Source organism: Pimephales promelas, chromosome 6 (genome assembly GCF_988280905.1).
Source record: "Pimephales promelas chromosome 6, fPimPro1.hap1.1, whole genome shotgun sequence".
In the NCBI taxonomy this organism is placed as follows: Eukaryota; Metazoa; Chordata; class Actinopteri; order Cypriniformes; family Leuciscidae; genus Pimephales; species Pimephales promelas.
The window spans coordinates 2,106,196-2,129,265 of NC_142774.1; the positions used below are offsets into that span (position 1 = coordinate 2,106,196).

Below are 23,070 nucleotides of genomic sequence, written 5' to 3' on the forward strand. Positions count from 1 at the left end.
TATCGCCCAGCCCTATCAGTAAACGAAATATGAGGAATAGTTAGCAAAACAAGTAGTGTATTAAAAACAAAAAAGTCAAAAAAAATTGCTTGCGGTTCATTCTTTTTCAGTTTCAAAGATATTTTAGTCAGTTTCAATTTATATTTTCATTAGTTTCTTGAAAAGTTACATTAATTTTTATTGGCACAAAAATAATTCCATACTGACGCCCCAGTAATACACAATATATGCATCTCATTCACTCATACTTTTAAAGAATTTCTGCTTTGAATTCATGTTTTATTTAGTTTATTTTGAGATTATGGTTGGAAATATGTGCAGATTACATTTTCTTTAGGAACTGAATGATGTTTCATTGGTGCCGTAATCCGTCCCAACTGCTTCATCTGCAGGACTCCATTCACTCTTCAGTTTCATTTTCACTGAAAAACAACAGATTCAATATTAAACGTTTGTTATGCCTCAAACACACACACACACACACACACACACACACACACACACACACACACACACACGCCTGTATACCTTTGTGGGGACTCTCCATAGGTAATAGTTTTTGTACCGTACAAACTCTAATCCCCAGAGTTAAAATAACACTTAAAAGTGTGAATTATATAAACTCTGAGCAGAGTGTTAAATGAACATTAAAGCAGTGTCAAAGTTAATGAGATAATTCAGTGAATAATTAAGTGATGATTGAGCATTATTGAAGACACCTGATGTTAACAAGCAGAATCTCTGAAGGAGAAAAAAAATGAATTTTTAAGTCACCATTATGGAGATCAGTGTTTGCTTTAGTTGGGCTCTTGACCCTTAAATTATTGACTTTAGATTTTGTTTGGCTGTTGTATGCGAGTTATAACAGCCAGATGAATAAATAGAAAAGGTGATCTGATGGTGTTGGTTGTGTTTGAACATAATCAATATTTCACAATCATTTGACCTGAATCACTGAATTCATATTGAGCCTAATTTCTGAATTAGGTTTTCTTTAATAATTATAGCAGCAGTGACCTTGTAGCATACAATTTTTAACGTTAACGGTGTATTGCAAAATAATTTCAAAAAAGTTTCACTTACACAAATTTTTACTTTTCTTTAAATTCTTTTTAAGATACACAGATATCAATAATTAGCCTGTGAATCTCAACAATGGTTACAATTATAAAGCATGTTGCAGTGCATTCTGGGTGCCACCAATCAAAACTCATTCATGGCTAACATCATGCATTGCTGCATGAATAAATAATGAGCTCCTGTTCATACTGTCAGAAAAAAAAGGTACAAAAGCTGTCACTGGGGCGGTACCTTTTCAAAAAGGTACAGTTTTGTACCTAAAGGGTACATATTGGTACCATAATTGTACAAATATGTACCATGAAGGTACCAATATGCACCCTTTAGGTACAAAAGTGTAACATGAAGATACCAATATGCACCCTTTAGGTACAAAAGTGTACCTTTTGAAAAGGTACCGCCCCAGTGACAGCTTTTGTACCTTTTTTTCTGAGAGAGTAGGTGATCTGTTTGTCACCATTGCTGAGATTAATACGCTAATTCGATTTTTTTATTTATTTTATTTGATCAGATGGATTTCATTGAAAAGGCTTAAAATGGTATGTTCTAAAATGACTGTGCTGCTAAAATTCTTAAGGTAAATTTAACTCAGAATTTATGCTCTTGATGAGTTCAGCGATTCAGGTCAATTAATGATTATATTAAAAACACAACCAACACCATCAGATCGCCTATAAATCAACAAGAACATCCAAGGAACTCTCTTTAGAAAAGTTGAAAAGTCTTTATTTCTATGGCTTGGTCATAATCAACACTATAAAAACACTATGACGCGTTTCAGCATACAAGCCATACTCTCAGTGTTAATTTAACACTGGGGATTTTGCTGTAGTAGACGTAGGTCATAGCAGCAAATTGAGATGATCATGCTGAATATCTGACACTCTCAGATATTACATAGACTATCTAGAGTTGTACTACTTTAAATTTGGAATTAAGTCAATTCATGCTGCTGTTGTAATGCTTCTTAAAGGGTTTTTTCTTTTCTTTTCGAATATATTTTCTCATTAATATTACTGTAACTGTTAACTATTGCCTGTTAAAGGTGTCAGCTTCACTCATGATTATACGCAGATATTGCTTTCAGTTTTAATAAACATTTATTAAGGTTTCGCACTCTGGAGGGAATTTAAGAAAATTTTCATTTTGTAAGAAGCAGTGATTAATATTGTGATTATAAAGATAATGTTACTCACATTTCTGAACAGCAATTAGGGCTTAATCCCAGATTATCAAAGATACATTTCAAACACTTCAAACATTCACAGCAATTGTGAACATTGTCAAGCACTTCTTCTACATCCACACTGGTGCTCTCGTGACATCCGCAACCGCATCCATCGCTGCAGTTCTCCTGGCAGTTCTCACATCCTCTGCTTTTCCCACTACCCATGACTCCCAAGTTCAAATTCACAATTTGAAGCAGTGAGCTGATCTGGAAATATTCTCAATCAATTTACTGTATGAGTGGTCAATGCCATTGAAGTAAAAGGTTCTTTAGGTTGACAACAACCTTATATATGCCCAAACTTTAGGCCAATTGATAATGGTCACATGGCTCCATGCACCGAGTGACCAACCCAATAATCATAAAGTCAAAGCTTCATATTGATAATGTTTTTGGTTTCATTTTTGATTTCAATATAAAGGGATTTGATTTTTGGTTAACATATACATTTTTATCTAAATTGGCCCAGTTTCCAATCACATATCTTATGGGCAGTATAACTGACTAAGTTTATTACATGTCTGATATAATATCATATACAAGCACATTATCTGCCTCCAGTGATCTAAAATATGGTTTTATATTTGACATTTGTGAGAAGGCACATTATTGTCTATCACATTGCACGGAAGGGTTTTATTTCCAGAAAGCTGAATAAAAAAATTATAATTCAGTGTTTCTTATCAATTTTATTAGCCATATAAATTACAGTGTAAATATATGTAATATATTCTGCACTGTAAAAATGAATATGCTTTCAATAAAATCTAATCAATAAAATTGTGGCAACAGATTACAAGCAATATTATTTATTAAATTGAACAAATTAGAATTGAGTAATAGTTAATCAAATTAATATTCTAATTAATTCTAATTTGTACAATTTAATTAATAACATTGCTTGTAATATGTTGCCACAATTTTATTGATTAGATAAAGCATATTATTTTTTTTCAGTGTGATGGCATTAAACTCAATGAACATTTTTACTAAAGATTTTTAGGTGTATGTTGTAAAGTAAATTGGCATTGAAATCATGTGTTTTTGAGGTGACATTGCATAGCCAAATCAACATTTTTCATTATTTAATTAGATGAAGAAGAAAAAAAATATCACCTGGTGGAAATTTTTGTTTTAACATCACTGACAGCTATTGTGTTTTTAACACCACTTGCATATTTATACATTTTACATTTAATCAATAAGCATACACTTTTATCCAAAACAATAGAAGCAATGAAACTTTATGGTAACATATGCAAGTGCTATGACCATTCCCAATTTTTTTTTATAGACATAGAATTGAAAACATCAATATGCTATTTAATTAAAATACAAGGTATTTTCTGCTCATCAATGACGAAATCGTACTTCAATTTAGAATTTGTCTGGTCTGTTTTTGATGTACATTAAAAAAATACGTTTGAAGAATGTTACACATTTCTTATTTGTGGTTCCAGATAGCAAGCAACCATTTTAAACAATGTTAATGCATTATGCTGAGGTGTTCCCTTTGGCTGAGCACTTTGCTCCTGTTTTAATGTTCAAATTCACTGTCTGTTGTGGCAACATGTTTCTTTGTTGTGATAAAGGAAGCAAAGATCAGATGATGCAGCTGAAGATGATTATGATTATTGTTTTTTACTGGTGGCAATCGTCATGAAGTTGTCTGATTTTCTGATCTCATCTGAAGTTAAATCTCTGATTATGAGTGTTGAAGCTAGTTCACGCACTTTGTCCCGTCATCTCCGGGAAACCACTTTGAGTGTAGCAGTTTTACTCTGGTTGTGTTTATTTTCTATTAATGTGATGGATTAATTGCAGAATCACATCACTTTTGCATACAGACCTCACTTTTTTGCATGTATCAAACACATTTAAACCTGATATCAAACACATTTCAAACATTTCTCGGTAACACTTTACGGTACGGGTACATCAATTATCATGAATTCATGTATGAGTTAATGCATGAATTATGCATTCATTCATGCATTCATATCTCATGAATCATCAGGAAGTTCAACATTTTTCATTCATGACTTCATGAATGAACAACACCTTAATTAAAACATTAACTAAGATGAGCACATCATCATGAATTATGATTTATTACACATAATCATGATGTTTTCTTTGTTCTTTGTCTAGGTCAGTGACCTAGTCACCACTTTAGTTGAGGGGCCACACACATGATGAAGTCATTGATAGATAATGCTTAGTTAATGATGACTTCTGTATTTGATTAACAGAATCTGTGTGCTATGAGCTGTGATTGGTCTATTATGGTGTCTGTCCAATAGTCATCATTAACTAAGCATTAATCTATTAATGACTTCATCATGTGTGTGGCCCCTCAACTAAAGTGGTGACTAGGTCACTGACCTAGACTTAGAACAAAGAAAATATCATGATTATGTGTAATAAATCATAATTCATGATGATGTGCTCATCTTAGTTAATGTTTTAATTAAGGTGTTGTTCATTCATGAAGTCATGAATGAAAAACGTTGAACTTGTGTTAGTTCCTGATGATTCATGAGAAATAATGCATGAATGAATGCATAATTCATGCATTAATTTATACATGAATTCATGATAATTCATGTACCCTTACCGTAAAGTGGTACCCATTTCTCAACAATAAACACAATAAACAGTTTAACATACCTGCAGAAATACAGAGCACAATTAATACTCTTTTTTTCGTGGGATACACGTCTCTCCCCCTCAGTCTCATACAGCACGGAGAAAGCTAGTAAGCAAAAACACTCAAGCAATTAACTACATTCAATTTCATGACATCACAGCTTTTCATTTCACTTAAACATTGTTTATCTCATGAAATAAGTCGATTACATAGTCAAATACACTTCAAAATGTTCTTACCAGCACGTTCGTCAGATGAGCGAGAGAGAGCACACCCGACCCCGTCAGCGGCAAATGTGCTTCTCTAGATGGCGCTGTTCGCACATCGCACGAGGTATTGTTGCGTCACCAATATGTGCCCCATATACAACAATATTCTGCATATTCTGCTACAGTAACAGTACAAGTGCCCTGATGAGTCTCCATTGGTGATGAGAGGGCTTTCGAAGCTTCGAACACGCTTCGAAACATTTACGAATCATTATTTGATGATTCAGTGAGTGATTCAGAAGTGATTCAGAGCCTGTATCAAACTGCCAAAGTCACGTGATTTAAGTGTCAAATTAATGATCTTTGAAACCATTCGCATACTATCCGTCCTAAATAGTATTCGAAAATAGAATTAGTACGTCCCAAATCGTAGTATGTTGAAATGAGTGTTTCAAAGATACCCGGATGGTCTACTTTTTCCGCTCAGAATCCGAAGTGTAGATCGATGCACACTCTAACGGCTGATATTGCCCACAAACCATTGCGCGTTGGACGAGGATTCGGTTAGAACTACAAACACGAGTAAAAAGTGTTAAAAATCTACAGACACGTACTCGATACGGAGGACGCGCGAGTCCCCGCGGTTGTGTAGAGAGGTTTAGATAAAGAGCTTTGAGTGATTAATTATCAGTATCTAACCTGGCGAGAATGAATTTATTCAATGTTGTCCACATTATATTGCATTTGCAGCAGCATTGTGAACTTTTGTAAAGACACGTTAAGCCATTACGTTTTAAATGCATCATTATATTCAAATTGCAAACACGAGGAGAGCATGAAAGACCCACAACTGGCAGATGAACGTGCTCTTCGAAACGGTAGGAAATAAAATTAGATAGAATGGAGGATTTTAACTGTGACAATATGATTGACAGGGCAGTTTACGGTGCCAGGATGCACAGAGCTGTCCGTTAAAGATGACGTGATAGTATGTCCCAAAGCTTGCCTACTTTTTTTGCTACACACTCACAAAAAGAGTACATACTTTTAGGGCGTAGTATAAGTAAGCGAATTGGGACGATGTCTATTCTATAGACGCTTTCATCAGACGCGTTGCCATGGTGATGAGCTAGCCCAAAGTTAACTTCCGTTCTGTTCTTTTATTAGTGTTCACTGGATAATATGGCATTGACTACAAATGCAGTGAAAGTTAAGGTGATGAGCAGGTTGTTGAGCTGTGGGGTGCGACCTGACCTAGGGAGCAAACGCAATTTTTAAAAAATAAAAACGTTTAACACAGCTAGGCTATTTTAATACCACCGTCTCCCTCATAGGAATTCCTATGAGGGAGACGGTGGTATTAAAATAGCCTAGCTGTGTTTATCTGAGTGATAACCGGTACAGTGTTTCCCATACATTTATTAGTGGCAGCCCACCACATTATCAGCGCTGACCGCCACATATTGATTTCCGTGTTTTTAACAATTTAAGATGGGAAAAGTTGTAATTGACTGCAGAGTTGCGTGCAGCACATATTCTCTCTTTCTCTCTCTCTCTCGCAAACACATTGACAGCGGACCAGTCTGTGTATTGAATGGTTAGTATCATAACAGCGCTGCACAGATCCATCCAACATGCTGTCAACGTGGAGACCGCTAAATGAACCTTTAGTCTAATTACACATTGTTACCTAGTCAACCGTTATCTGAGATTTGTTTTCATGATTGCCGAATGTAAATAGTTTTATCTCTAAAAACAGTTTAGCCTGATAACGCTACTATAATGCTAGTATATAGGGCATAGAGTAATGATAAATAAAAATCGCTTGTTATTACCACTAAAAAGGCTCAAAACAGCCCCACGGTAACATGACAGAATAATAAGGGTCCCTACATTCAAACCGAAGCATTGAGAACTTTGTCAGTGTCCATACAGTTTAATAAGAAGATATTTTATACATACAGTCAACTTCGCGAATACAGGAAGAAGCCATCTTTGAAAAATAGACTCTACCAGTCGATCTACGAACGCCGATCCAAATGGAAAACGGTGATTTGTTGGTGTTAGTTATATTTTAACATAATCAGTATTTCACTTTTTTTTTCTTCTTTTGTTGTTTTACACCTGTAGGAGTCCTACTAACGATTGGCTGTTCATACCGGATGTGAAAACAGGACATTTGGTCACCCTAAATAAAAATACATACGCACAATCTAACATCACTGACTCTGAAACGTTTATTTGAAGAAAAAAAACTTAATTCAAAACAGATTTACAATAAAGATTGTCTTCAAAGTACAAAGTTTATGTTTTATGTGTGCATTCACACAGTTTCAGTTTTAACTGGGGTCATATGTCCAATTATTTTTAAATTAAAAAGTTATTCTGGTATGTCTGAGCTTGTGGTCAAATATCGATTGGCCAAATATCATCAATACTAAAACGACTGTAATTTAGAAGTAATTGTGCGCTTCTCAGCACAGTGATAGTGTATTGGATAAATACTTTAGTACATGCAGGGGTGATTTTCGTTAATTACCTTGAAAATATGAAACATTTTAATGTAAATAGTTATAAAAGCAATATTTTAAACATGCAGTACCATTTCTGACCACATAAACATCTATATATTATGAAGTGTATTGCTGAATATAAAACTACAAACATTACGATATATTAGTAAATGTCACATATTTTTAAACATATGAAAAGCGGCAATTCCTTATGTATTATTCAATGCAATTTATTAGCACAATATATTATTCAAATCTACTGTTAAAACATTTAATATATTGATCATTCATACTGTATATAGTAAATTAATTTTCATTCCTCGAAGGATTACACTAACTTGAATCTATTGACATTTTCTTCTATGGAAGTAAAATAATGTCAAATGTTTTTTGCTACTCATCGCTCTGTCCATTTCAGCAAATGACGTCCTAGCTGTGAAGGCGTGAATATGAAATATTAAAGGTGAATATGGATTATTGAATTTTTAATAATGAAAATGTGTTTGAAATGTTTTTAATTGAAATATTCACAGCTTAAATATTCAACCATGTTGAATTTCAGCCCATACAAAAATGCTTGCCTTAAAAATACAATGGATTAAAATGCAAGCATGGTTAACGCAATGCATTTTTTTTTTCAATTGGTGCAATTCAACATCCTTTTTGTTTCAAAAACATTTGACATTATTTTACTTCCATGGTGATATGGAGAAGACCTGAGGATTTCTGGCTTATGGATTCTCATATTCAGAAGAGTCTGACTGATGAACATCAGGTCTGGGACGGACAGTCTATGGGAAAAACACATTGGTTATTTATTACCTGAGTTTTGAATGAACACACTATTTTACACGTGAAGTTTTTGATATTTAATTTACTGCGAGTGTGTCGTAGACGTCAGATGATCTGGACTTGAGGTCAAGAGCTGCATATGAGCCTGGATCATCGTCCTATAGGGAAACAGAGAGAAATATATTATATTTACTGTATATATTAGAGAGAGAGAGAGAGAGAGAGAGAGAGAGAGAGAGAGAGTTTATTCTGTAGTTCTTGATCAGCTCACCTCACACTTGTGTACTGCAGATTGTCTGTTAATTATTTTTCTCGTACTGTCAAAAAGAAACAGAATTCATATATAATAAGGACATATCCTTCTGCATTATTTTTAAGTAAATTATATTTATACTCTTTATTATTAAATTTACATTAACAGGATGATGATGAAGATGATGATGATGAATAATCCTCCAGAAGCCGCTATGATCACAATCACATTCCTACCAGCAACATGATGAACTGAAAGAGGAAGATCATCATGATTAACTCTCCAAACTGATGAATGATGTGAAGATACAGGAGTGTGTTAATAAAAGCTTCACCTGTGACAGTTACAGCGTCTGATCTCTGAGATCCATGTTGATTGTGAGCCTGACAGTAGAAGCGTCCACTCTGTAGTGCACTGAAACTCTGTCCAGATCCAACAGCTGAGCTTTCATTCTCCTTAAACCAGCTGAAGTTCACAGCAGGAGGGTTTGAGTCACTGATGCACTTCAGAGTCACTGAATCTCCTGCCCAGATCTGACCAGACTGAATGATGGACACTGAGACGCTCCTGGGAGGATCTAAAACAGACAAAAAATTAAAATTCACAAAAACTACTACAAAATTATGTGTTTGGACATTTTAAACAATGTGCAGATCATTATCATTAACTCACACATGATGTTTAAAGTCACAGTATCAGAGTATTTCTGTCCATGTTCATTGATGGACTTGCACTTGTATTCTCCACTGTCATCAGATCTGATCTTTGAGATGTTGAAGATTCTTCCAGATCCTACAATCGTTCCTCCTTTAAACCAGCTGAAGTTCAGAGCAGGAGGGTTTGAGTCACTGATGCAGTTCAGAGTCACTGAATCTCCCTCCACTATTACACCAGACGGACTGATGGACACTGAGACTCTCTTTGGTGGGTCTAAAACAGACAAAAAAAATGAAAATTCACAAAAAATATTAGAAAATTATGAATTTTATGTTTTTGAACAATGTGCAGATGATTATTAACTCACACATGACGTTTAAAGTCACAGTATCAGAGTATTTCTCTCTATATTTATTGATGGACTTGCACTTGTATTCTCCACTGTCATCAGATCTGATCTTTGAGATGTTGAAGATTCTTCCAGATCCTACAAACTTTCCTCCTTTAAACCAGATGAAGTTCACAGCAGGAGGGTTTGAGTCACTGATGCAGTTCAGAGTCACTGAATCTCCCTCCACTATTACACCAGATGGACTGATGGACACTGAGACGTTTCTAGGAGGATCTAAAAAGGAAAATAACAAACAACCTTTAATCATCTAATTCAAACACAATCTCCTAATTTAAAAAAGAACTCATGAATCTGTACTCACACATGACATTGAGGTGAACATCAGGAGAGACGTGTGTGTGTCCGTCTACAGCACAGCTATATCTGCCTGAATCCTCTCTTCTGACTGGATTGAGGATGAGTGTGTTACTGAATTTACTCTCAGTTAATATCTTCAGTGAGTTTCTGTACCAGATGAATGTTGCTCTGTCAGTCAGAGCGCAGCTGCTTTTACATGTCAGACTGACTGAATCTCCCTCTGTCACTCTCTCAGGAGACTCCACCTGAAGATCTGAACACAACACACACATTATATCTAGTGCTGCTGTCACACACTGATTATTATTCAACATAATGCACAGAAGAAGAGATAAACCTCATCAAAGTCACCTGTGACAGTAAGAGTCACTCCTGGATCACCAATCCATCTTCCATCTGTTATATCAGTGATGAATCTGAAATAGTACATGTGTGAATCCTCCAGTGTCACATGACTCAGTCTGACGGTGCAGTCCTGCTGTTTATCTCCCAGATACTGAAGCCTCTGACGGTATTCAGGGTCATTAGACAGATCTGGAAGCTCTTCATTATCCATTACCAGTGTTTTGGTCCAGAACACTTTCTTGATCTTATATCCAGTAGGGTATGTATAAGTGCATCTCATTATCACTGTTGAGTCCTTTAGTGCACAGATGTGTGTAGGACTGTAACTCACACCCCAATCACCCCACTGACTACAAACTCCTGAAACACAGAAATCATCCAGACGATGAAAATGTTGTTTTATAAATTACTACAGACCATGAAAACTGCTGTAAATTACATACAGATATCTGAGGACTATTTCTCATTAGTCCTCCAAAAAAAAAGACGTAATTGAAAACTACAGGATATTTATAGAATAGACAAGCCCACTGACATGCCTCATCCAAACTTCCTGTTTCAAAAGAAAATACATCCACATACCACAGAAAACTGCTCATTAATCATAAAAAAACTTCACTAAAAACATCAGAATAAAAGGAAAAATCAAGAAGCAACTAGTTACTTTAGCGCCTCAGAAGTTGAAATATAAGAGAGACTCACCGCGAATCATGAGCAGAAAGATCAGAGGAAGAGAAGTCATTCTGGCCCTCATTATCAGCATAAATATATCTATAATACAGCATTAAACATCACTGATATGATCATAAACAATGTATGTTCACCCTAAACAGCTCTTAGTGTTAATAAGATCTTTGCACATCTGAAGATTATTAATTCACAACATCAGATTGTGTAAATGAACTGGTAATTATATGAACAAAAGATATTTCTCATGTCAGGAATCATATGAGCTTCATCCATAGAAATAATCATCCGTTTTTCTTTAGTTACTAATGGTGTTGAAGCTCATCAGATCTACAGCAACCGAATGACTGACTGCATTAACACAAGCACTTTTGAATGTAAAGATCGATTAGTAAGTGATGCTCTTACCCGTTTCACCAACACTCATGGCCAGTGACAAATGAACTAAATTAATCCAGTGTTGGGTTTTTATGTGGTATACACGTTATATTTAACTCGAGGATATGACACTTCAACCAGTGCTGAGAGCGGAAGAAAAGTTTAAACATGGCACACAGCAAAATCCCCAGTATTAATAATAATAATAATAATAATAAACTTTCTCACCGGTCCAAATAAAAAAGACAGACAAATAAGACAGTACACACAATATAATACAATATATATATATATATATATATATATATATATATATATATATATAAAGACAACTATACCAATGCTTCCATAACTTGGACACATACCGTGTAGTGCTAAATTTGATATTGGTCAAAGCCACAATTATATAATTCTCTGAGTTATTCAACCGACATATACATTTGTACATGAAATTTCATTTCAATTTCATTTCAATTTCAGACAAGAGAGGATTCCACCTTGTCTGACCCTGTTCCTGACCCCAAAAGGGGCAGAAACACAGTGACCCCATTTTATAAACATCGACTGGTTGGCATACCAGAAGGACAGAATTCTCACAATACATTTAGAAACACCTCTCTTACTCATTTTGTCAAATAACTTATAATGATTGACACGGTCAAAAGCTTTTGAGGCATCAATAAAACTCATTAAAACTGAGGAGTTCTTATCTTGATAGGTATTAACTAACACAGTCTCATCCCAAAAAGTCATATAACTGACGTCTTGGGGCGTATTTTGACCATACGTCAATATCCGCCTTTTTAGGGCCCCCTTAAACGTCGGTAGATGGCGATCCCGGGCCGTCATACAACTGACGCTTTACCTTTAACGTCAGTTAGGTGACGGGTTAGGTTTAGGTCCGGGGTAGAGTTAGGATCCCATAACCTCATCTACTGACGTTTAAGGGGGCCCTAAAAAGGCGAATATTGACGTATGGTCAAAAGACGTCCCAAAACGTCAGTTATATGACGTCTTGGGATGAGACCGGGTTGTATTAACAGGTATTTGGTTTAAAACCAAATTGATTGTCAGTAGATGGGATAACGTCCACAATTCTGCTCAACAGGATGCTTTCAAAAACTTTAGACAATACACTGGCAAGGGCTATTGGTCTGTAGTTATCAGAGCAACCAACCTTACCGGACTTATCCTTGATCACCGGCACAAGCAAGACAGATATCATTGAGTCCGGAAGGAAGCCATGAATTAAAAAGGAATTAAAACATATACCAAGTAAGGGGGCTAGTGTAATGTGCTCGGCAGTGATGTGATCCAACCCACTTGCTTATTTATTGTGCATGATACCTCATGTGAAAAAATTGCCTTAAAATCAGCACACTCAATATTGTCAGACATATAAATATCACTTTTAACACAATTAAACAAGGTCATGTAGTGCTGTCTCCACATCTCTGCAATATTCTCAACCCCTGATACACCATCTACAGTGCAAGGGGTGGTGGTATACTACATTTGTTAAGACACTTTACCTCCTTCCAAAATTCAGTAGTGTGGTTATCCATTACCTTCCTCGGCCATAGATTCTGCCCTCATAGCCTGCTCATTTTTATTAATAAATCTAACAGCATGTTTATATGCTGCATTAGCATTTTTCTTTTGTTCAAACAGCGGCCCTTGCCTTGGTCTACCAGCCAACACCCATGATTTAAACGCTAGCTTAGCTTCCTCATAATATCCAGCCACAGGCACTCACAACATGATCATATAGAGAGGAAATTAAATTATCACAAAGTGTGAATTATATAAACTCTGAGCAGAGTGTTAAATGAACATTAAAGCAGTGTTAAAGTTAATGAGATAATTAAATGAATAATTGAGTGATGATTGAGCATCATTGAAGACACCTGATGATAACAAGCAGAATCACTGAAGGAGAAAAACGTGTCTTTTAAGTCACCATTATGGAGATCAGTGTTTGCTTTAGTTGGGCTCTTGACCCTTAATTCTTTAACTTTAGATCATGTTTGGCCACATGAGTTATAACAGCCAGATGAACAAATAGACAAGGTGGTCTGATGGTTGTGTTTCAATCATTAACTCACAACTCATTTGACCTGAATCACTGAATTCATATAGAGCCTAATTTCTGAGTTAGGTTTACTTTATTAATTATAGCAGCAGTGACCTTGCACAGCATAGTATTTATAACGCATACAATGTATTCAATTTAATTTCTTAAAAGTTTCTCCAACACAATTTTTTTTTACTTCTCTTCAATTTTTTTTAAGACAAAGACATCAATAATTTGCCTATGAATCTCAACAATGGTGACAATAATAAAGAATGTTGCAGTGCATTCAGGGTGCCGCCAATCAAAACTCATTCATGGCTCCCATCATGCATTGCTGCATTGTCCAACTACATATTTTACACCACTGACAAGGGGAAAGTCACTACTCACGGTGTTTATGGCTAGCTTCCAGCTTTCTGCTGCTTCTCTTACAAGGTAGTGATGAAGCGTGCTCTGTGTGTTTGCGTTCGGCTACTGTAGAAACATGACGACACAATATGTCGACTCTCATAGAAGGGGCGGACCGCGGTTATGTCGATATAAAAGTATCATTCTACTGTAATAAAAACATTACACCGCTGAAACCCATAGTTATGGATGTCATATTGCACTTCTGTTAATAGATCCTCAAAAATATTTTACACATTGAAACTTTAAGATATAGACACAATGACCAAAATAAAGTTCACGTGTGACGTACATGTAGGTCTAACCTCAATACATTTTATTACAATCTCAACAACTGTGTTAAAGTGTTAAAAGCATTGTATATTTGTTCAAATGCATGAATAAAAGAAACTGAGAATTAATAAAACATATTATCATCACAATTAATCTGTTAATGAACTGAAACGCCAGAAAACGAACAGCAGCAAATCTACTACAGCAAGAGAATAGGGGCAAAATACACTGTCTGCAGTACCATAAACAGCCACAGGAGGGGAGCCCTCAAACACCAATGATTATAATTAAAGAAAATGCCTTGTGTTCTGGAATTAACACATCAAAACTTTTTTCATTTAAAGGCTCTTTTGTTTAACACTGGAAAACATTTCTAAGGAATATGAAACTGTTAGCCTGGATGCCAGCCCGAACTCCGCCCACAACATTTTTTGGTGGGGAAGTTCGGTCTGGACTCGATCCATTGAGGAGTAATTATGATCAGGCAAAAGATTTTCGGGCCAATCAAATTGCCAGAGTGGGCTTTATACGATGATGGACAGATGATCTGCAGGGACGTAATCATCACGTTATCAAAGAGCGCTTGTCAAAGTTGACTGCAGCTGGAGAATTGAGATGTATAGATTCCGCTGTCGCGCCTTTTGTAAAATAAATCGACAGCGCATTCATTTTAATAGACAAACAGAAAACTGCAATCAAGGCATTTGTCGATCGGAATGATATTTTTGCCGTCCTTCCTACATGATTCGGCAAAAGTGTAACTTTTATTAGCTGGCTAAGAGAGGGGACGTAGTGAAAAGCCTGTGGTCGTTGTGGTTTCTCCTTTGGTCGCACTCATGGAGGAGTAAGTGAAAGAAGCAACAATCGTTATTTAACTTCTAACATAAATAAAGTTAGGCTACGTTCTGTAGTTGACAACTGTATGCAAAGTAGCTGACTTACTGCGTTGCTGTGATTGGTTGTAGATCTACCGACTATCCAATTGAGTGCAGAGTTTTTTTTTTTTCCTGGTTCGGTTAACCCTCTGGGATTGTTCGTTTCAGAGTCACACTCGGGGTGTTCGGGTCCAAATGGACCCATAGGGCGGGATTCATATTTAACTCGTTTTTTATAATATTTTTTCTTTTCTTTTTTGGTGTTTTGAGAAAAATTTAAAAAATAAAAATAAAAATGTATAATTAGTATTGATGCCATAATTATGACAAAATTTCCCCCCATTGAACATAATAGAATTTTTTTTTTTTTTTTTTTAAAGCTGTATTTCATTTTAGAGTCAAGCCTAGGCCTCATAAAAGCAATTTTTAAAATGAGATGGATGCCATCTGGTGGACAAACTGAGCATTTTAAAAATGCAAAACACATGTATAATCTGAATTTTTTGGTGTGTTTGTGTATAAAAGTGTGTCTGGATGTGTCTGTTTTGCACTCTTGATGTTTTATAGATTCACCTCTTCACTGTTGTGTGCTTTTTTTCAAGATCGTGGCTGATTTGTAGATTGTACGCACAAAAAAAACTCACTATTTTCACATTTTTGCCAATTTCCCATTCATTTTGCATGCGGGTCCATTTGGACCCGAACACCCCAAGTGTGACTATTTTTTTTACAACCACTTAGACTATTCACATCCTGTCCCCAATTTTTTGGGGTGTTCAAATACCAAATACCAACAAAGTCACCAAATTTCGGACCTTTCCGAGCAAGCTGTGATTTAAAAAAAAATAAAAAATTAAATTTTTCGGGTCCATTTGAGCCGAACAACCCCAGAGGGTTAAGACACACCTCATAATCAAAGCCCTACGGGGCAGTTTCAGACTCATATTCCGACAAGAATGTGAGTATGACGAAGTCAGGCTACGAAACTGTGGTAATAATTACAATATTCATTATTTAGCGTACCACCAATATACTCCAGCACTAACTGCTGTTGCCAGAGCCAGAGCCGCACCTCCAGCTGCTCCCATTACTGTTGCTTTCCCAGCTGCTCCCACTGAAGCTGCGAGTCCTGCTTCCGACCGCTGCTCCTGCGACTGATCCCATCACTATTGCTGTTCCTACTGTTGCTCCGACCGCCGTCGCTGCTAATGCTCCTGCTAATAGTGAGACTGCAGCATCATGTTGCTCGAGTACATAGACATATACACTAGACCTCACCTTGGGGTTCTAAGCATGCGTCAAAACCGCCGCCATCTTGGAACAGGGGTCTTGTCATAGGAAGTAGCTAGGTAACGCTGCTATCTCTGCCTTAACGTCGAATTCATTGATGGTGGCGGACTTTTGTGCAGCGTATGATGTTCATGGATGAAATCTGAACTAGGAAGAATGTTTTTAAAAAAAAAAAAAATTTTTTTTTCTTTCTGGAATCAATGATAAATACATGTCTGACCATTGGAACAAACCAAAAAAACAAGAAAAATCGCATTCATGATGATTTATGGTGATTTTATTTCCGTTAGACCTGTGTCTGATGCATTAAAGTGGAGGGGCTCCCCTGTTTCAAGATGGCGGCTCTATTGACGCATTCGTTCCAATGAACTGCCGAAGCCAAGGTGAGGTCTAGTGTATATGTCTATGGCTCGAGTAGAGTCCTCTTATCCTGCTCGGTGTATCTGCCGTCTCCATTCCTCTCTCGCAGACTAGTGACTCTCGCAGACTCTCTCGCAGATTATTTGAAAAACAACTTAACTCAAAACAGATTTACAACAAAGATTGTCTTCGAAGTACAAAGTTTATGTTTTATGTGTGCAGTCACACAGTTTCAGTTTCAATTGGGGTCATATAATGTTCTATTATTTTTAAATTAAAAAGTTTTTCTGGTATGTCTGAGTTTTTGTGATGGAGCTTGTGGTCCGGTTGATCATTGGCCAACTATCATCAATACTGAAATGACTGTATTTTAGAAGTAATTGTGCGCTTCTCAGCACAGTGTGTATTGACTAAACACTTTAGTTAGTTAGTACATGCAGGCGTGATTTTCGTTAATTAGCTTGAAAATATTAAACATTTAACATAAATAGTTGAAAAAGTATATCTGCAATATTTAAACATGCAGTACCATTTCTGACCACATATGCATATATTATGAAGTTGCTGAATATAAAACTACAAACATTACGATATATTAGTAAATGTCACATATTTTTAAATATATGAAAAGCGGCAATTCGTTATTTATTATTCAATGTCCTGCAATATATTAGCACAATATATTATTCAAATCTACTGTTAAAACATTTAATATATTGATCATTCATACTGTATATAGTAAATTAATTTTCATTCCTCGAAGGATTACACTAACTTGAATCTATTGACATTTTCTTCTTCATTGGTGATATGGAGAAGACCTGAGGATTTCTGGCTTATGGATTCTCATATTCACAAGAGTCTGACTGATGAACATCAGGTCTGGGATGGACAGTCTATGGGAAAAACACATTGGTTATTTATTACCCGGGTTTTAAACGAACACACTCTTTTGTACTTGAAGTTTTTGATATTTAATTTACTGCGAGTGTGTCGTAGACGTCAGATGATCTGGTCTTGAGGTCAAGAGCTGCATATGAGCCTGGATCATCGTCCTATAGGGAAACAGAGAGAAATATATTATATTTATATATATATATTAGAGAGAGAGAGAGAGAGAGAGAGAGAGAGAGAGTTTATTCTGTAGTTCTTTGATCAGCTCACCTCACTTTTGTGTACTGCAGATTGTCTGTTAATTATTTTTCTCGTACTGTCAAAAAAATGAAACAGAATTCATTTATAATATGGACATTTCCTTCTGCATTATTTTTAAGTAAATTATATTTATACTCTTTATTATTTAATTCACATTTTAAACGGGATGATGATGATGATGAATACTCCTCCAGATGTCGCTATGATCACAATCACATTCCTACCAGCAACATGATGAACTGAAAGAGGAAGATCATCATGATTAACTCTCCAAACTGATGAATGATGTGAAGATACAGGAGTGTGTTAATAAAAGCTTCACCTGTGACAGTTACAGCGTCTGATCTCTGAGATCCATGTTGATTGTGAGCCTGACAGTAGAAGCGTCCACTCTGTAGTGCACTGAAACTCTGTCCAGATCCAACAGCTGAGCTTTCATTCTCCTTAAACCAGCTGAAGTTCAGAGCAGGAGGATTTGAGTCACTGATGCACTTCAGAGTCACTGAATCTTCCTCCACTATTACACCAGATGGACTGATGGACACTGAGATGCTCTTTGGTGGGTCTAAAAAGGACAAAAATGAAAACCTCAAATCATCTCATTCAAACTCAATCTCCAATTTTTTTTTTTTTTAAATAACTCATGAATCTGTACTCACACATGACATTGAGGTGAACATCAGGAGAGACGTGTGTGTGTCCGTCTACAGCACAGCTATATCTGCCTGAATCCTCTCTTCTTACTGGATTGAGGATGAGTGTGTTACTGAATTTACTCTCAGTTAATATCTTCAGTGAGTTTCTGTACCAGATGAATGTTGCTCTGTCAGTCAGAGCGCAGCTGCTTTTACATGTCAGACTGACTGAATCTCCCTCTGTCACTCTCTCAGGAGACTCCACCTGAAGATCTGAACACAACACACACATTATATCTAGTGCTGCTGTCACACACTGATTATTATTCAACATAATGCACAGAAGAAGAGATAAACCTCATCAAAGTCACCTGTGACAGTAAGAGTCACTCCTGGAGCACCAATCCATTTGTCTTGATCAGTGGTGAATCTGAAAAAGTACATGCGTGAATCCTTCAGTGTCACATGACTCAGTCTGACGGTGCAGTTCTGCTGTTTATCTCCCAGATACTGAAGCCTCTGATTGTATTCAGGATCATTAGACAGATCTGGAAACTCGTCATCATCTTTTACCAGTGTTTTGGTCCAGAACACTTTCTCGATCTTATATCCAGTAGGGTATGTATAAGTGCATCTCATTATCACTGTTGAGTCCTTTAGTGCACAGATGTGTGGAGGACTGTAAATCACACTCCAATCCCACTGGCTACAAACTCCTGAAACATAACATTCATACAGAAGATGAAAATGTTGTTTTATAAATTACAACAGACCATGAAAACTGCTATAAATTACGTACAGATATTCGAGGACTATTTCTCATTAGTCCTCCAAAAAAAAAAGAGAGAAACACAAAAACTACAACTGACTTCAGTCACAGTCTTAGATGAAATCCACTCAAAACAAAAGACATTAAATCTGTGAAAATCTCAGCAGAGGATTAAGCAACTCCACAAAAATAATCAGGTGATCTAGTTTTCAAAAAAAAAAAAAAAAAAAAATGTTATTTGATGTTAATTTATTATATTTGCTAAAAATATTCTCTTGCCACAGATCAAACATTCTATATTTTGAATCTGACATTCGGAATTTGCTGTAATCATGTTCACTCTTTGTCCTTTGTTTTTCTTCCTGTAAAACTAAAACTTTTTTCTTATCAAGTCACGATTGATCTCACAAGTCTTCTTAACGCGAAAATGTCATACAGCCGAGAGGTGTGTGATCTCGCAGTCCAGACGAAGCTTCTAATATCTGCATTTGGAGGATTATATGCTGAATTGTCTGTAGGCACGTTTCCATTACAGATTTGCACAAGATTTTTGCGATTTTTTCTAAATGTTGACAAAAAACTATTGCGAAATGACAACGCTTCCATTAATAGATGTTATGCGTCTAAAACGCCTTTTTTTCCTCTCATGATAAGCCATTCCAAACATCATGGTGACAGACATTGGTAGTTTTATGCATATCCCAGCCACTGGCCATTGTTATTATTAATGGAAGGAGTGTGTGTGTGTGTGTGTGTTATCCAAGCATCGATGACAAGGAAAGACTCTTATACTTTGAGCGGCTAATATGAAGAGTTTCTGCTGTTTCTCCTCATTTCAGCTTGTGATTGTGGTGTTTCTTTGAGGTTTAGAATCCAGTATTCCTGTAATTCGTGAATTTAATAAATAACTCTGTCTCATATTCTGTCCAAACACACCGCGTCATCTATGTCAGGTGACTGTAAACGAGCAAAAACTGTTTCCATTGCAGTTTTGCGAAATATGTCTTTTTTGAATTGCCTGAAAAAAACACCTCATGTGTGCGTAAAAGGTTTTTTTGCGATAAATGGGTGTTTTTGCAAAATGGACATGTTTCCATTGGACACATTTTCAATTTCGATTTGCACAATTTGAAGGGTAATGGAAACTAGACTGTCTGTGGTTTCTCACAGTTTTAAATTTGGTTAAGATTGTGTCCCAGGTCTTTCACAGATATTAGATGACCTGTGAATAACCTTTGAAGACATGACGTCGGCGCCTGCGAGGACTTCAGATGACGCCAACTCTGAATCATCACACAACTGCCAAATCTCCCATATAATCATTATGATAACCACATGTAATCGTTGCTTTAACATACGTTTTTGCATAGATTAATGCATGGGTTTGTTAACTGCATGATTTTCATTATCTTAGAACTGTACATTTCTTATGTAAGCGCATAGTTTGTTACAAAGGAAACATTGAACAAAGGTGTTCAGGTATAGTAGTCTTCATAATAATAAAAAAATAGAATGGTTCTCTGATCTTATCCCTGACCAAAAGTTGTAATATTTTTTTAATAATTAACTTTCACCTATCTTGACACAGACATTCTGAATTTTTATATGCATTGCAGACAGTTTTTGAAAATCATTACGTTTTTTTTAGAAACAAACAGACATCATGAATCAGCATATGAATCTCAACAATGGTGACATGCTTCTTGTTACAATGCATGCTGGGGGCCAAGAGTTTTAAACTATGGTACGGCATAAAGCATTTCACCATTGTTGAGATTCATATGTGGAGTCTTGATGTCTGTGTTTTTGTCCAAAGATTCTTTTCCCTATATATATATATATATATATATATATATAAAACTAATCAGCTTGATGTCCAATATGTATAAACAAAAATGAATTTTATTTAAAAAAACTATTAACATATTACAACTTTTGGTAATTTTATTTTGGTAAATTGAATTTTGTCCTTTATTATGTTGTAAACTGTAGGCTTATCTCCAGAACATATTTGGTTTTAGCTTTATTTACATCAAATTACGTGTTTTACTAATCACTGTTACAAAGACCATACAATCACATAAGTAGTTAACAGTCAAATTGCCCAACTAAAGGAAACACTGTTCATCATGATGGTGATTTTTAAATGGTGACTAAACCATCAACATCTAAACCTCTGTTAATTCTCAATAAAAACTTCTGTAGAAGTCTGACAGAAATAAAGTCAGTCTGGTTAGTAATAAGTGAAGCTGGTAATGCTGTTTGTGGAGTCATTTAATCCTCCTCTGCTCAGATCTTCAGATTTAATGTCTTCTTTTTATCTTCATCTGATTTAGTCTAAGGCTGTGACTAAAGGTTAGTTGTAGTTCTTGTTTTTCAGTGATATTAATAAAAGTTGAATGGCTTTTAGTTCAGGTCTCTATGAACACTATGAATGCTCTACAGCTCTGAGATCTTCTTCTAACAAATTCCTTTGACACATAAACCTCAACAATATTGTCTTCTGAGAATACAAGCCAAAAATAAGGAGGATCTGCATGGCGATACACCGATTTTTGTCCAATCAAATGCTTTGATGAGTGAGATAGTGCCTCCCCTAAACCACACTGAAGTAGCAAATTAGCAATTCATGTTCTAGACTGTGACATAATTGAAAAGTACTGGATATTTATAAAATAGACAAGCCCATTGACATGCCTCGCCCAAACTTCCTGTTTCAAAAGAAAATACATCAACATACCATAGAAAACTGCTCATTAATTATAAAAAAACTTCTCTAAAAACATCAGAATAAAAGGAAAAAGAAGCAACTAGTTTCTTCAGCGCCTCAGAAGTTGAAATATAAGAGAAACTCACCATGAATCATGAGCAGAAAGATCAGAGGAAGAGAAGTCATTCTGACCCTTATCAGCATAAAATATATCTATAATACAGCATTAATATAATCATCAGCATAAAATATATCTATAATACAGCATTAATATAATCATCAGCATAAAATATATCTATAATACAGCATTAATATAATCATCAGCATAAAATATATCTATAATACAGCATTAATATAATCATCAGCATAAAATATATCTATAATACAGCATTAATATAATCATCAGCATAAAATATATCTATAATACAGCATTAATATAATCATCAGCATAAAATATATCTATAATACAGCATTAATATAATCATCAGCATAAAATATATCTATAATACAGCATTAATATAATCATCAGCATAAAATATATCTATAATACAGCATTAATATAATCATCAGCATTAAATATATCTATAATACAGCATTAATATAATCATCAGCACAAAATATATCTATAATACAGCATTAAACATCACTAATATGATCATAAACATTGTATGTTCACTCTAAACAGTGTTAATGAGATCTGTGCACATCTGAAGATTATTAATTTACAACATCAAATGAACTGGTGATTAGATTAAAAAAAAGATATTTCTCATGTCAGGAATCATGTGTCATATGAGCTTCATCCATAGAAATAATCATCCGTTTTTCTTTAGTTACTAATGGTGTTGAAGCTCATCAGATCTACAGCAACCGAATGACTGACTGCATTAACACAAGCACTTTTGAATGTAAAGATCGATTAGTAAGTGATGCTCTTACCCGTTTCACCAACACTCATGGCCAGTGACAAATGAACTAAATTAATCCAGTGTTGGGTTTTTATGTGGTCAACACGTTATA

At 35.5% G+C, this 23,070-nt stretch overlaps 1 protein-coding gene and 2 long non-coding RNA genes across 3 annotated transcripts; all 3 read right to left on the minus strand.

The window, feature by feature from the left end:
* Positions 1–60: 60 nt before the first annotated feature.
* LOC148978454 (uncharacterized) lies at positions 61–6,187 on the minus strand. Its single transcript, XR_016169001.1, has 3 exons — positions 5,198–6,187; positions 4,979–5,063; positions 61–422 (listed from the first exon to the last, which is right to left on the minus strand). It is a non-coding gene; the product is annotated as an uncharacterized LOC148978454 (long non-coding RNA).
* A 1,194-nt stretch (positions 6,188–7,381) lies between these two features.
* LOC120459747 (B-cell receptor CD22) lies at positions 7,382–22,236 on the minus strand. Its single transcript, XM_089132645.1, has 13 exons — positions 22,197–22,236; positions 18,943–19,287; positions 18,596–18,844; positions 18,259–18,501; positions 18,099–18,175; positions 10,443–10,833; positions 10,096–10,344; positions 9,398–9,655; positions 9,060–9,302; positions 8,886–8,976; positions 8,744–8,789; positions 8,559–8,630; positions 7,382–8,471 (listed from the first exon to the last, which is right to left on the minus strand). Exons 1-13 carry the CDS (start codon positions 22,234–22,236, stop codon positions 8,412–8,414), a joined length of 2,364 nt encoding a protein of 787 aa, XP_088988771.1. The 3' UTR covers positions 7,382–8,411.
* Positions 16,905–18,002, minus strand: LOC148978455 (uncharacterized). Its single transcript, XR_016168996.1, has 3 exons — positions 17,946–18,002; positions 17,765–17,836; positions 16,905–17,677 (listed from the first exon to the last, which is right to left on the minus strand). It is a non-coding gene; the product is annotated as an uncharacterized LOC148978455 (long non-coding RNA).
* Positions 22,237–23,070: the final 834 nt, after the last annotated feature.

Coding starts and splice junctions, on each gene's coding strand:
- LOC120459747 (XM_089132645.1), bottom strand. CDS start 22,236: ATGACTTCTCTTCCTCTGATCTTTCTGCTCATGATTCATG. Junction 10,345..10,442: donor AGTGACTCTTACTGTCACAG/GTGACTTTGATG, acceptor TGTTGTGTTCAG/ATCTTCAGGTGGAGTCTCCT. Junction 9,656..10,095: donor TGTTCACCTCAATGTCATGT/GTGAGTACAGAT, acceptor TGTCTGTTTTAG/ACCCACCAAAGAGAGTCTCA.